Raw genomic sequence first — 15,630 nt, 5'->3', positions numbered from 1 at the left:
CAGAATTAAATTGAGAATTGGTCCAGCTGCCCTAATAAGATACTGCAGATCAGCTGTAGGTAAGCTGTAGGCAAGATAGTGTCAGTAGGTCATGATGGCAACAGTAGGATAGGCAAGATGGTGTCAGTAGGTCTTGATGGCAACAGTAGGGCAGGCAAGATGGTGTCAGCAGGTCATGATGGCAACAGTAGGGCAGGCAAGATGGTGTCAGCAGGTCATGATGGCAACAGTAGGGCAGGCAAGATGGTGTCAGCAGGTCATGATGGCAACAGTAGGATAGGCAAGATGGTGTCAGTAGGTCATGATGGCAACAGTAGGGCAGGCAAGATGGTGTCAGTAGGTCATGATGGCAACAGTAGGGCAGGCAAGATGGTGTCAGCAGGTCATGATGGCAACAGTAGGATAGGCAAGATGGTGTCAGCAGGTCATGATGGCAACAGTAGGATAGGCAAGATGGTGTCAGCAGGTCATGATGGCAACAGTAGGATAGGCAAAATGGTGTCAGCAGGTCATGATGGCAACAGTAGGGCAGGCAAGATGGTGTCAGCAGGTCATGATGGCAACAGTAGGATAGGCAAGATGGTGTCAGTAGGTCATGATGGCAACAGTAGGGCAGGCAAGATGGTGTCAGTAGGTCAAAATGCTGACTGTAGGACAAGATGTTGCAGCAGGGGCGGGAGAGGAGAGGTACCTGCCACTAGAATTGTGCCCTAGACAGGTGCCTTCTCTGCCTGCCCCTACCTAGTTCCAGCCCTGTGTTGCAAGTTGGCCAAAATGGCAACAGTAGGCTAAGATGGTGTCAGTAGGGTAAGATGGTGGCAACAGGTCAATATGGCAAACGTAGTGCAAGATGTAGAGAATAAAACTGATACCTGTGTTTCCCATGCACCTAAACAAGTGGCAATGTCATATAGAAATAATAATTAATCACTAACTAATCGATCATTGCCACAAATGCATTCAGTCTGTAATTGGCTGACCAAATGCATATAACTGATGTGTTATTGGCTGACCAACTGCATAAAACTGATGTGTTATTGGCTGACCAACTGCATATAACTGATGTGTTATTGGCTGACCAACTGCATATAACTGATGTGTTATTGGCTGACCAACTGTATATAACTGATGTGTTATTGGCTGGCCAAGCTTAGTGCATTCAGTCTGTTATTGGCTGAACAAGCTGAACGTGTACAAACATATATAAGCCCCATCCCACTCTCTCTGTACTCTGGGTACATGTATTTAACATGTATTTAAAAAGTTCCAACATATTCTGCAGCGCTGTACAATACATGGGTTTATACATTGGACATACAGAATTACATAAAAGAAAGCAACCAGTATCCAATACAAAGGGCCCTGCCTAAAAGAGCTTACAATCTAAAAGAAAAGGGCCCATAACCTGCTGATACAATAGCTGATGGGCGGAGGGATTATCCTTTCATTGCAGCCCGGTTGCGTGTGCTATTTCTGCTTGTAATTCACCTTGTGTAACATATATGGGCTATATTGTGCTGGGCGCGTGACTGCTGAGTCACAGTACAGGTGCACTCGCCTTTACCTGGGGGGCACACAAGTTTAAGAGAAATAGGTTAAGGTTTACAAGCGTCAGAACTCACGAAAAGCTTTTACTACGATGGTGTCAGCAGGTCATGATGGCAACAGGAGGGCAGGCAAGATGGTGTCAGCAGGTCATGATGGCAACAGTAGGGCAGGCAAGATGGTGTCAGCAGGTCATGATGGCAACAGGAGGGCAGGCAAGATGGTGTCAGCAGGTCATGATGGCAACAGGAGGGCAGGCAAGATGGTGTCAGGAGGTCATGATGGCAACAGTAGGGCAGGCAAGATGGTGTCAGTAGGTCATGATGGCAACAGGAGGGCAGGCAAGATGGTGTCAGTAGGTCATGATGGCAACAGGAGGGCAGGCAAGATGGTGTCAGGAGGTCATGATGGCAACAGTAGGGCAGGCAAGATGGTGTCAGGAGGTCATGATGGCAACAGTAGGGCAGGCAAGATGGTGTCAGTAGGTCATGATGGCAACAGTAGGGCAGGCAAGATGGTGTCAGTAGGTCATGATGGCAACAGTAGGGCAGGCAAGATGGTGTCAGTAGGCCATGATGGCAACAGTAGGGCAGGCAAGATGGTGTCAGCAGGTCATGATGGCAACAGTAGGGCAGGCAAGATGGTGTCAGTAGGTCATGATGGCAACAGTAGGATAGGCAAGATGGTGTCAGCAGGTCATGATGGCAACAGTAGGGCTGGCAAGATGGTGTCAGTAGGCCATGATGGCAACAGTAGGGCAGGCAAGATGGTGTCAGTAGGCCATGATGGAAAAAGTAGGGCAGGCAAGATGGTGTCAGTAGGGCAGGCAAGATGGTGTCAGTAGGGCAGGCAAGATGGTGTCAGTAGGGCAGGCAAGATGGTGTCAATAGGGCAGGCAAGATGGTGTCAGTAGGGCAGGCAAGATGGTGTCAGTAGGGCAGGCAAGATGGTGTCAGTAGGGCAGGCAAGATGGTGTCAGTAGGGCAGGCAAGATGGTGTCAGCAGGTCAAAATGCTGACTGTAGAACAAAATGTTGCAGCAGGGGCGGTAGAGGAGAGGTGCCTGCCTGGCGTCCCCTACCGTTGTGCCCTAGACAGGTGCCTTCTCTGCCTGCCCCTAGTTCCAGCCCTGTGTTGCAAGTAGGCCAAGATGGCAACAGTAGAGCAAGATGGTGTCAGTAGGCTAAGATGGCGGCAATAGGTCAATATGGCAAACGTAGTGCAAGATGTAGAAAATAAAACTGATACCTGTATTTACCAACCTACCACCCTGTGGATAAAATACAACACCCTCCATCCTCTCACAACAAGTGAAATGTCATTGGTTTAATATTTGCACTTTATATAAATGTAGGATTCCCCCATGTCTCCCTAAGCTGTAGCCCAGCCACACACTGCTGATTAAATTCTATCATTATTGTCATATTATTATATCAAGCTGCAACATTATTTGCCTAGCTCCATGTATGCAATCATATATATATATATGGAAATGCTCAACACCTACATTCCTATTGTTTGGTGCGGAAGAACTAAATGAGCCTATTTCTGAAGGAGGCTGCTGCTTATTTACTACTGTAGGGTTGAATTTATCAGTGCCCTATTAAATGCTATGAATACAAATGAAATTGCCCAGCCTTATGACTTTGCCTTTTCCTATCTCCCTAGTTTATTAAGCAATTACTAGTAATTTAGATAAGGGCCACGGATCATGCCTAGAAGTAGAAGAAACCTTATGCACCTAAACAAGTGGCAATGTCATATAAAAATAATAATTAATCACTCACTAATCGATCGTTGCCTACACAAGCCACATATGCATTCAGTCTGTAATTGGCTGATCTTTTGAATTCAGTCTGTAATTGGCTGACCAACTGCATATAACTGATGTGTTATTGGCTGACCAACTGCATGTAACTGATGTGTTATTGGCTGACCAACTGCATATAACTGATGTGTTATTGGCTGACCAACTGCATGTAACTGATGTGTTATTGGCTGACCAACTGCATGTAACTGATGTGTTATTGGCTGACCAACTGCATATAACTGATGTGTTATTGGCTGACCAACTGCATGTAACTGATGTGTTATTGGCTGACCAACTGCATGTAACTGATGTGTTATTGGCTGACCAACTGCATATAACTGATGTGTTATTGGCTGACCAACTGCATATAACTGATGTGTTATTGGCTGACCAACTGCATGTAACTGATGTGTTATTGGCTGACCAACTGCATGTAACTGATGTGTTATTGGCTGACCAACTGCATATAACTGATGTGTTATTGGCTGACCAACTGCATATAACTGATGTGTTATTGGCTGACCAAGCTTAGAGCATTCAGTCTGTTATTGGCTTAACAAGCTGCTTGCATGGAACATGTACAAACTTATATAAGCCCTGTCCCACTATTTATAAAGCGCCAACATATTCCGCAGCGCTGTACAATATGTGGGTTTATACACTGGACATAGAGAATTACATACAAAGCAACCAGTAACCAATACAAGAGGTAAAGAGGGCCCTGCCCAAAAGAGCTTACAATCTAAAAGAAACGGGCCCATGACCTGCTGATACAATAGCTGATGGGCGGAGGGATTATCCTTACATTGCAGCCCGGTTGTGTGTGCTATTTCTGCTTGTACTCACCTTGTGTAACATATATGTGCGATATTGTGCTGGGCGCGTGACTGCTGAGTCACAGTACAGGTGCACTCGCCTTTACCTGGGGGGCACACAAGTTTAAGAGAAATAGGTTAAGGTTTACAAGCGTCAGAACTCACAAAAAGCTTTTACTAGAGAGGCTTTCATACAAACTCATACAACCTCACTGCTACTCAGTCTAACGCTCTAGTGACAGCGGAATGGAGCAAGAGACCGGCGCTCGTACAAAGGTGACTGCAGGGATGTAAGCAAAGTTCACTCCAGGGCTGTTAACCCATAGTGCGGGTGGAATAACAAAAGAAAAACATCTGATTGGTTGCTCTGGGTTACTAGACCTTGACAGACCTTTCCCCTAAAATGACATTTACCCCGGAGGCAGAAATCAGGTCCTTCAACAAAGGAATGTCTGTTTTTTTTAAGGTGAGGGGCATCTCAACTTAAAGGGGTAGTATACACTCACATACAGCATTGCTAGACATGAGTACAATAAATAAGACATGTGTTGAAAATGTATTCCACCAGTTCTTTACATTAAAAAAAATATTTCCTGTTACTATTAAAAAGCACAATTGGACCCCTAGACCTAGCCCTCCTCAAACAGTGGGGGTCATTTATCAACACTGGGCAAAATTGCCCATGGCCAGTAACCCTTAGCAACCAATCAAATTGTTGCATTTATTGTTCTACCTGCAGCTAGCTGAAAAAAGCTAATTACCGATTGGTTGCCATTGGTTACTGCCCACGGTCAAATTTGCCGAGGGTTGATAAATGAGTCCCATTGACTTGGCCGAACCAGGAAGTGAGACAGGAAGTTAGAAATTGAAAGTAATTGAGCCAGGGCCTATCTTGGCTATGAAATTGTATTTAAAATACAATTTAAAAAAAGCACAAGGAAAGTAAACAGCTGTTTGCATACAGTCACCAAATAGCTATGTTTCTTTCAAGTTAATTGTAATATTTCCCCTTTAATCCACAACTCTGGTTTCCCTGCAGAAACAAATACTTGTTTGTTGTAAATATTGAATGTTCAAGAGACTTAAATTGAGAGTGGAAGTTAATGAACAGTCAGGGAACCCATGATCGGAACCAGACTTGAATATAAAATAGACTCTGACATATCAAGTACCCAGAGGCCAAAACAGACCACCCCCCCAGCCCAATAAATAGTGTATATGGCATTTGCCTGAACCTACAGATTGCCAGTCCGGGCCTGCCCATGATATACTTGGGAATAATGTTTTTTTTTTGCAAAAATAATAATAAACCCTAGCCATATACCATAAAAAGGCTGCTGTTTTATTCCCAGGAAGGAAGTACATTGTATTTATTGGCTGATTGTTTGGGTTGTATTTAGGAGGGTGCTGAAATGAGTAGCCTGTGCGCTTCTGCTCCCTTGTTCCATACCTTACATTGCTGGAACAGCCCGGCCTGCTGGGTCAGCTACACAACTTTTGTGGGTGGGTTCAGGCTAAACTTTACCATGCGCCTTGGTAAAAGCTTGGTGGGTTAGGGTCATATGTAGATAAGAAGCGGGTGGGTTAGGGTCAAATGTAGATAAGAAGCGGGTGGGTTAGGGTCTGATATAGATTGACCTGCACTAACTACAAAGACGTTTTTACAAGTTGTGAGATTGTTTGTGTTCTTCAAGGACTGGATGAAGTGGGCAGATAGCGAAATGAAGGGGCATCATCTAGTTTCTCCACGGAAGGGAAACTGAGGTATAGCCATCAGCCCCTTAAAAGGTCCCCATACACCATAAGATCCACTTGTTTGGCAGTGTCGCCAAGCGAGCGAATCTTCTCCCAATATCCCCACCTACGGGTAGGCAATACCGGGAGAACCCAGGGGCCTGGAGCCAAACGATCGAATTATAACGGCAGGTATAGGAAAAGTCGGTCCGGGGACAGCATCAACGAGCCAATGCAGTTCCCGATCCGACTAGGTTTTCTAACCTGTCCGATCGAGATCTGGCCGATTTCAGGCCAGATATCGGTTCAGCAGGCCTGTCGGTAGTGCCCATACACGGGCCGATTAGCTGCAGAATCGGTCCAAGGGACCAATATCGGCAGCTACTATCGGCCCGTGTATGGGGACCTTTGGTCTTTGTTTAGAGAACAGCCAACATCTATGCCAACACTAAAAGCGAGACAGAAGCTGCCCCTCTCCCTAAGGGGTTCTAGATATCTAGGGGGGAACAAATTGTAACTGAATATCACAATAGTGCTTGGCATTCAGCCTGATCTGCTCAGCGCTCAATAAAACTGAAAAGCCAAGCAAATTAGAGAGACAGTAAGCAAAGAATCATAAGAAGGTGGATATCAAGGTTCGCTGTTTGGTTCATTCCGTACATGTCTACTGGCTAATGAACTGGAACCCTTTGGGTAACGCTCACAAAGACGTAAATGCTCAGACTTCGTCCCCAAAGCACTTTCTTACTAAGCTTTGTCCATTGCTTGCTTCTTAATCTCATTAACTCACTCAGAATTAGTCCGACATGGAGGGCATACTCACAGCCGTGGGTTGTAAAACATTGAAGCCATTTAAAGAAGTCTGTGGAGATTTTTGGGGGCGCAGGGAGCTTTTAAAATCTCTATGGGCCTCCAGTTGGACAACCCTGCTAGAGAGTATTCCAAGTAACTACAGTGTGCATTACTAAAATATTATGCAGCTATAAATTAAAATTCTCCGGCTTAAAAAAAAGAACATTTTATCACATTTCCTAAATAAGGCCAAAAATGCATTTGGTTGGGCCTCTGTCAAAGGGCAGCACTGCCGAAAAGCGATGATGTGGAGGTAGACAAGTGGCACAGACAAACCCTGTTATGGTTTATAGGCATGGCGGGCGTAGCTCTGTTCCAGAATGTTGCTTGGTGGTGGCTCTCACCTGGTTGGCCATCAGTTTTACTGTGTGTTATTAAGCATTTTTTATACTTTTATAGACTGCTCATTCCTGTCCTGGCTTGACATTGCTGCTTATTAACGGGCTGGCTCACATGGAAGCTCTAAATTCTAAAGTTATTTATTATATTTGTTCTGGGTACGTAATCGGCCCTATTCCAAATTTTGTTGGTCAGCCTGACAGATCCATTCTGATCCTTTCTCTCCCCACTGGTCTGGAACATAATATATGTACAGGTATGGAACCTGTTAGCCAGAATGCTCGGGACCTGGGGTTTTCGAGATAAGGGGTCTTTCCGTAATATAGATCTCCATACCTTAAGTCTAATAAAAATCATTTCAACTTTACTTAAACCCAATAAAATTGTTTTGCTTCCAGTAAAGACTAATTATATCTTAGTTGAAATCAAATACAAGGAAATAATTTTTAAAAAATAGAATAGTGCTTATAATGGAGTCTATGGGAGATGGCCGTTCCATAATTCAGAACTTTCTGGATACCAGGTTTCCAGATAACGGATCCCATACCTCTACTTGGATAGAGAACTGGCTGAAGGATGATTACAAAGAGTTAGGACTGTGGAGTTGGTACATAAAGCCTTCGACTCCGACTGGTGCCCAAAATCTGACTCCACAGCTCTGCAATGATTTGTGATAAATGGTTTTACAGTTATTCCTACTTAACTTCTTCCCATCTGTACATTCTGTGCAATGAACTGGTCTGCCATGGCCACACCCAGCTACACCCAAGCACCTCCCCATTCTATACCAAGCCCATCCACTTTCTTACAAACCCTTCACTTGGTCTACAGCAGTGATCCCCAACCAGTGGCTTGGGGGTAACATGTTGCTCCCCAACCCCTTGGATGTTGCTCTCAGTGCCCCCAAACCAGGGAGTTATTTTTGAATTCCTGACTTGGGGGCAAGTTTTGGTTGAATAAAAACAAGATTTCCTACCAAATAAAGCCCCTGTAAGCTGATAGGGTGCATAGAGGCTGCCTAATAGCCAATCACAGCCCTTATTTGGCTCCTCCATGAACTTTTATGGTGCTTGTGTTGCTCTCCAAGTCTTTTTACATTTGACTGTGGTTCACGAGTAAGAAAGGTTGGGGACCCCTGGTCTACAGAATGCCCCACAACTAATATGGAGGTACATTGTGGATACTGGGGGTGCTTGTGTATCTGGATGGCTAGAAATGGAGATGCTTAATGTAATGAATTGCACGTGTTTGCTCTGTAATAACCTACCTACCCTGCATCATACCTTTCCTGGCTCTCACACACTTATTCCCAAAATTCAGCCTTATTTTAGTACCATCTGTGTAGTCTCGGGGTTCCAAATGGGGTATATGTAAAAGACATTTTTATAGCATTGTTACCTTACACTGGAGTATAAACACGTATATACCTAGAAGGTGTCATTGGGTTCTAAGTGTCAACCAGAAAAATGAATTGCACGTGCGATTATGAGCTAAATATTAGCCCGTTGTGCTCAATCAATATTTCTTAGCAACAAGATAACAATAAACACATTACGCATTGTGGACAATGGGAGCTTAGATTTTAGGGGTCCACGAAAATGAAGTAAAAGTCTAATCACCCTGCAATTATGTAGTTGAAGGGCGTGAAAAGGATTGGTCTATAAACATGTTTATGTAAGAACTTGGTTTCAACTGGGACTGGCCTGGACATAGATCTTCTGTTTTTTTTTGAGTTGGCTTTGTGCTTCATATAATATTGTTGAAGGGTGAAATTCTGAAATATATTGATATTGGGAGTTATTCACTCACTTCCCCTTCTTTTCTAAGTTCAGCAGCTTCTTTGTATGAGGCTACACCCACCATTGTTGGTTCAGTGGGCTTTGTAAGATGAGCTGCGTTGGCCTCACTCCAAGAATTTCTTTTGGAATTAACAACAAAAAGTTCCGCCGTAGTCTCACGTGACCATTATTCATGGTTTTGAACAACTTTAGAGCTCATGTACGTCTGCAGTTGCAGTCGCTGTTGTTTCCCTGCAGACAGTTGCATATTAAACCACTTTTATTAATGGTATTGGCCTCAAAATGCGCTCCTTGAACTCCCATATAGTTGTGCTTGGTGCTATTCAGTTCTTCCATACTGCCTTCCATTCTGAATAGGGTTGCCATCCAACTGGAATTTTACCAGTCTAGCCAGTAATATACCCGCCGGTACCTAGCCAGTAATATACCCGCCAAGGCCGGGGCCAGTATTACAGATTTACCAGTAATATTTGTAATACCTTTGTATTAAGCTCCTGATCTGCCCCCAATCCATCCCACACTTACATTTTTCTCTTCCCGATCACTCTACATCAGTGGTTCTCATCCTTCCTAATGCCGTGACCCTTTAATACAGTTCCTCATGTTGTGGTGACCCCCAACCATAAAATTATTCCTAAGACCATCGGAAATATGTGTTTTCCGATGGTCTTAGGCGACCCCTGTGAAAGAGTCGTTCCACCCCCAAAGGGGTCCCGACCCACAGGGTGAGAACCGCTGCTCTACATCCTTCCCTCTGTCTGTCATGTGTCATAGCCACGCCCCTGTGTATCATTATCCAGCCCCCTTTCATGTCACTGCCCCACCCCCTTTTGTCCTTGCTCTGAATTAAGCACTGCTGCAGCTATTGACACAGGGGAACCCTGAAGCTACCACTACCTTCGGATCAGGAGGTACCTTCAGGGTTCCCTTTGGGCCGTGCATCAATCCCTGCAGTTCACTTGGGCCGAAAGAATAGGTTGCACACAACAAACACCGGAAATGATGCGAGGTGATGTGGAAACGAACATGTTAATCTGATAGGGAACCATGACAATGTCTCTTGGTCCGCTGGGGCAGTAACATGAATGGTGCATTGCCAGAATATGAACAAGTCTGGAAGCCACCTTGCTCTACGTCATTCATCTTTTGTTGACGTTCCCTTTACTATAGAAAGCAATGCTTCACGCCTTGGTTGGGTTACCCAGGTGTCCCCAGGTACCTCTAGTGACCTTCTCCTTCTGCAGAACAATAATGCACCACATTTAACTCTGGTCAAAGATTAGAAGCTTAAAACCATAAAAACAGCAACTCTGGCTTCTGGAATGCTATTAGTTATTGCTACAGTTGTTTTAGCTCTTATCTTTTTCCCAGTTGGGCCTGCCTGCCAGTCAGCAATATCCCACCTAGACAGTGACAGCATACAGTGGCATTAGTGGCCAAAACATTTTACAAAGAAAATGGGAAAAAACATTGTAAAATATGCAACATATTCCCTGCTGGCACTCTGTTAGATTTCTCTGTTCACCTATTGCCTTTGGGTTTAAAAAAAAAAAAAAAAAGCTTATTTGTTTCCTGGGACCTTTAAACATTGGGTTCACACGTGTCAACTAGAAAAATAGATCGGACGTTATTTAGATTTCTATAATCAATATATGTAAAAAAAGGAAAAGATCAATAACACAGCCTAAAGCCAATAGCAACTGCCTACATTTCAGATTGATTAAAATGGGGGGCAGTGCAAGTATGTGCGTAAAAGGAATGGAAAGGCCCACTTCCAAACAAATCTACCTTAACTGTATGTGTCTCTTAAGGTGGCCATACACGTTAAGATCTGCTCGTTTGGCGAGGTCGGCAAGCGAGCAGATCTTCTCCCGATATCCCCACCTAAGGGTGGGCAATATCGGGCAAATGTAGGCTAATTTGGCCCCAGGGCCAAACGATCGAATTATAACGGCAGCAATGGGCAAGCCAATGCGGGCCCCCGATCCGACTAAATCTTTTAATCTGCCCGATCGATATCTGTCCAATTTCAGGCCAGATATAAGTCGGGCATGCCCCTCGTTCCTGCCCCTACACGGGCCGATAAGCTGCTGAACTGGTCTAAGGGACCGTTATCGCCAGCTACAATCAGCCTGTGTATGGGGACCTTTAGGGTGAAGACACACGGAGCTACTAGTAGCAGCTACTTGTCACAGCTACTAAAATAGACAATGCTGATCATTTACTGATAACTGTCTCTACGTGTGTTTTAGCAGAGGCAATTCTCAGTATTGTCTATGGCAGGGGATTTTCTGGCATTTAGTAACCGTGAAAAAGTAGCTGCTACTAGTAGCTCCATGTGTCATCACGGTCCCCGATCCGACTAAATTTTTTAACCTGCCCGATCGATATCTGCTCGACTTCAGGCCAGATATCGGTCGGGCAGGCCCGTCGTTAGTGTCCCTACATGGGCCGATAAGCTGCCGAATCGGTGTAAAGGACCCTGTATGGCCACCTTAAGAGTCATTTACAACATGTAAAGCAAGGTGCAAAGTACAAAGACCCGGAGCATAAACACTAGGGTGTAATATTTCCTAATTAATACCACACAGTGCAGTGATCTATTTAAAGGGGCACTATGCCCGGGGCATCCTGAAATGTAGTCCGGCCCTGCCCCTGGGAACATGGGATGTACACCTGTGAGCGCTTTGGCTGTGTATAAATGCCATAAGTCAAATTAGCCTCCCATAAGGCCTCATTCTGTACGTTATGCTTTCTGTGTTAGGCTTGTAGGGCTTGTCATTCAATTCAAAAGTGACACTATAGCAAATCTTGGCCATTTTTATTCTACTTACTGTAAAGAGCTATATCTCACTACTTCTTTATACATTTTCTTGCATTCCCCTCAGTGACCCCAGCAGGGTGGTTGATCGACGACCTTTCCTTGTTACCTAAGGGCTTCCTTTAACTCTCTGCGCTGATAACATTCAGGGAAGGGCGGTTTGTGTTCCAGGAAGGTTTTATCTCTCTTTCCTACATATCTGCATTCATATAAATTCAGCTAATAAGCTTATCTACTGAAGGAAAGCGCTTTCTTCTCTTTCCCTTATACACATAGTTTTATTGCTGCCTGTATCCACCTTGTTTGGATCACCTCTTTCTAAAGGCAGCCATACACTAAAAAGACCCATTTGTTTGGCGAGGTTGCTAAAGAGCGGATCTTTCCACCGATATGGCCACCTAAGGGAATAGGGCCCATGAGCCAAGGTGGTCCCCGATCTGACAGGGATGGGGCCCAAACAACATCTGCCAATTTTAGGCCAGATATTGGTCAGGTTGGGGTATCGAGGGTCCCCATACACAGGCAGATAGGCTGCCGAATCAGTCTGAAGGACCCAAATAAGCATCTTAAATCTGGCTGTGTATGGCCACCGTACCTTGAGATCTCTCTAATGAACTGTGCTCAGTACTGGGGAATACCCATTATGGTACCTCTCTGTACAAAGTGGACTTATTGTCGGTGATGTTTTGCTGAATTGTTCTCAGCATAGAGAATACCTACAGCTTCATGATATTCCTCTGTACAGGCTATGAGGAGAATAAAGGCACATTAAACTTGTTTCCATAAGACATTTACAAGAGGAAGAGAATAGTCACAGAACGATTTGCGAAAATGTCATGTGTGTTCTGTTTATGACTGGCCTGTAGGAGGATACAGTATGTGGCCCAAGGTGCCCAGGCACTGTGTAAAATGACATTTCCTTAGGTAGAACATATCCTGCAGAGAAGCACAAGAACTATTTGTAGGGCGCGTCACCTAACATAACCGTGTCTAATGGCAAACATTGGCTGGAACAGTGTAAAGCGCACTGCCATTGGACTCTGGAGCAAACGTTGTCCTTTGGCGTCATAAATGGCATTTCACCATCTGGTAAAGGTCTGAATTAGGCAGATAAGATGCCAGGAAAGCTCTACATGTCTGAATGCCAATGGTAAAGGTTGATACATAATGGTCTGGGTTGTTCCTATTATAACGACGGGTATAGGAAAAGTCGGTCCGGGGACTGCATCAACGAGCCGAAACAGTCCCCGATCCGACTAGATTTTTAAACCTGCCCGATCAATATCTGGCCAATTTCAGCACTTCCCATACCTTTCTCTAGTAGCTAAATGACTGGGATAATGACCTAGAGAGGGCATGTTCTGTTATGATTTGGGCTGTGATCAACCAGAAGTTGGCCATTATGGTATACCAGCCATAGTCATAGGGGAATCAGATTCCATATATATTTGCCAGTAAACATTCCACTATATAATGGTTATATTAATCCCAATCCTTTCAAATCCATGACTCAGAACTGTTAAAACATGCATTTGCCGTTCATAAGAATAGGGAGCAGTTCCCACGTTGCCCGGAGTCACTGCCATTAGAGAACAAAGTGAATTCAAACCAATGACTCTTGTGAGTGAGACTGAGCTGTCTAAAATGAACACATTGTATACAATATATATTATTCTCCAAATCCGAATTTTCCATTGCGTTGCTGGTACAATGAACCAGAAAAAGAGGGCTGAACCGACTGAACACAAAGTACCTAATTCATTCAATCGGCATGGAAAATTCTGTAAGTTGAATTTAATGAATTTCTCAGTGACTATGTGCCAAGTTAGTAAATGGTTAAATATGGACCGGAGAGTAAATAGAGAACATAAAGGTAATAAGTGCAAGTAGTGAGTGCAAACAGATCCCTGGCAAAGAATAATGGAACCCCGGCACGGCAGCATTTGCCCTTAAGCAACTGGGGATCTGTTTGTTTGCTCTTTATTATATGTGCCGGGATGGAACATGAACAACTAATTGAGCAAATTACACTTCTACGTAACTGAGAAAAAAGGGAAATATTTGTTTACTGTCACATCAGCAATTGCTAAAATATATAAACATTTTGTGTAATTAATGTTAGTGCCCCCCTGCGTAGTGTATAGCAGTAACAAGCCCCCATTTATAGTGAATGTAGAATTCATTGCCCCAGGCACAAGTTGGGTTCGTTGATACAATGAGAAACCAAAAGATGATTGGCTGCCGTGGGCTACCGCACAAGTGAGTGTGTACTCAGTCTATCCCAACAATGACTCCAATGTTTCTGTCTATGTTCCAGCTCCCAGCAGGTCTCCATGCCAGTGGTCATGCAGTTTGGCCATGCCGAGACCCTCTTGCCGCTGCTCGCTCTCTTGGGCCTGTTTAAGGACGAGACTCCCCTGACGGCAGAGAACTTCATTAGCCAGAGTGAGCGTAAGTTCCGCAGTGGCCACATCGTACCGTACGCCTCCAACCTGGCCTTTGTGCTGCACCGGTGCGACATGGCCGAGACCCCCAGAGAGAGGTACCAGGTACAACTGCTGCTCAACGAACAGCTCCTTCACTTCCCACATTCCCACAATTCACTCTGCCTCTTTGACGAGATGAAGGAGCAGTATGGCCACCTCCTGGATGGCTGCCAGATCGCTAAGGAATGTGCAATAGTGAAAGCCAACCGCTCCTCGGAGGATGAGCTTTAAATAATCAAACCGTGAGCGGGGGCGGAACAAGACCCCAGTGCAGTAATGTGCCTGAGTTTCCATATTGGAGCTGGGCAGCCATTGGTTCCTCTAGATGTTTCTCAAACTTCAACTCCTTGTAACCATGATTGTTGTAGCCAAGCAACGGCTGGAGGTGCCACAAGTTACCCATGCTTCCCTTAAATAATAGAGATTTATCTGGTAATCCATTTAAGATATTATTCAAAAAAAGGGTAATTTAAAGTGATTTATATTAATTTTATAAAGAACATAGCCGCTATTATTTCTTGCTATAAAGTAGAATTATGTCTGCATGCAGATTTATTTTGTTTCTCTATTAAAAGCAGCTGAACTGCAGTTATCTAAGCTACTTCCTTGTCTACCAAGAAGCACCACCCCTTTTGCTTTCTGATCCCTCCTCCTCTCTCCATCTATGGAGACCTCAAATAGGTGCCTATTGGGCATGCTCACTGCCTTTGCTCCAATTAAAATCAATCAGGGATGCACAGTAGGCACCTTTTTAAGATCATCATGGTCAGAGAGGAAAGGAGTTATCAGAGGGCAAATGGGGCGGAGCTTCACGCTGAACAAGGAAGTAACAAAAAGAGCTGGAATTGAGAAACAAAATAAACATGGATGCAGGGAGAAAGGAATGTTATTCTGGGAGCTGCACTGAGTAATTTTAAAGATTTAAAAAGGTTTACTTTCTCTTTAAAAGATTTAAGTTGGCAGTAAAAGAACCAAACCAAACCATATTCTAGGTGGCACCCAGGCAACAATAGGCAAGTTTACAACAGTTACCTATTGCTTATTGGCTGCTGTGGATAACTGTGCAACTGGGTCAGTTCAGCGTTAGTGTTTAGTCACACTCTCAGCTCATTCTGACTTAATGGTGTTTAATAGTTGCAAGTCAGACACCGACCAACCCTTTCCATTGTTTTCTGTGAGGTTGCACCTACATTGCACTGGAATCCCAGTTATATATATATATATATATGGTATATGCGTTTCACAGCCGTTACATCATACCCCGGCCTGTTGCCTCTCTAGAACCCTATCCTTGTGACTGCAGATAAACAGAACCAACAGGGACTTCTAATGCACAGACTTCACTAAGTCAATGCTATGGAAAGTCTGCTAACAAACCAAAGTGGTGGTACAGGTGGGTTAGGAGTCGGAACTGGCTGTGCATATTCCAA

The 15,630-nt window shown here is 44.3% G+C and overlaps 1 protein-coding gene across 3 annotated transcripts in view; it reads left to right on the top strand.

Moving 5' to 3' along the window:
* Positions 1-15,415, top strand: part of minpp1 (multiple inositol-polyphosphate phosphatase 1) — a 40,391-nt gene extending 24,976 nt beyond the window's left edge. For all 3 annotated transcript variants that reach the window (XM_031905308.1, XM_031905309.1, XM_002935426.5), the window contains one exon: positions 14,032-15,415. In XM_031905308.1, coding sequence (XP_031761168.1) covers positions 14,032-14,431 — 400 coding nt within the window. In that variant the 3' untranslated portion in view covers positions 14,432-15,415. The remainder of the gene's footprint in view (positions 1-14,031) is intronic.
* Positions 15,416-15,630: the final 215 nt, after the last annotated feature.

The sequence above is a fragment of the Xenopus tropicalis genome, chromosome 7 (genome assembly GCF_000004195.4).
Source record: "Xenopus tropicalis strain Nigerian chromosome 7, UCB_Xtro_10.0, whole genome shotgun sequence".
In the NCBI taxonomy this organism is placed as follows: Eukaryota; Metazoa; Chordata; class Amphibia; order Anura; family Pipidae; genus Xenopus; species Xenopus tropicalis.
Note: the sequence above shows the minus strand (reverse complement) of the source record. Positions and strands in the feature narration are given on the sequence as shown.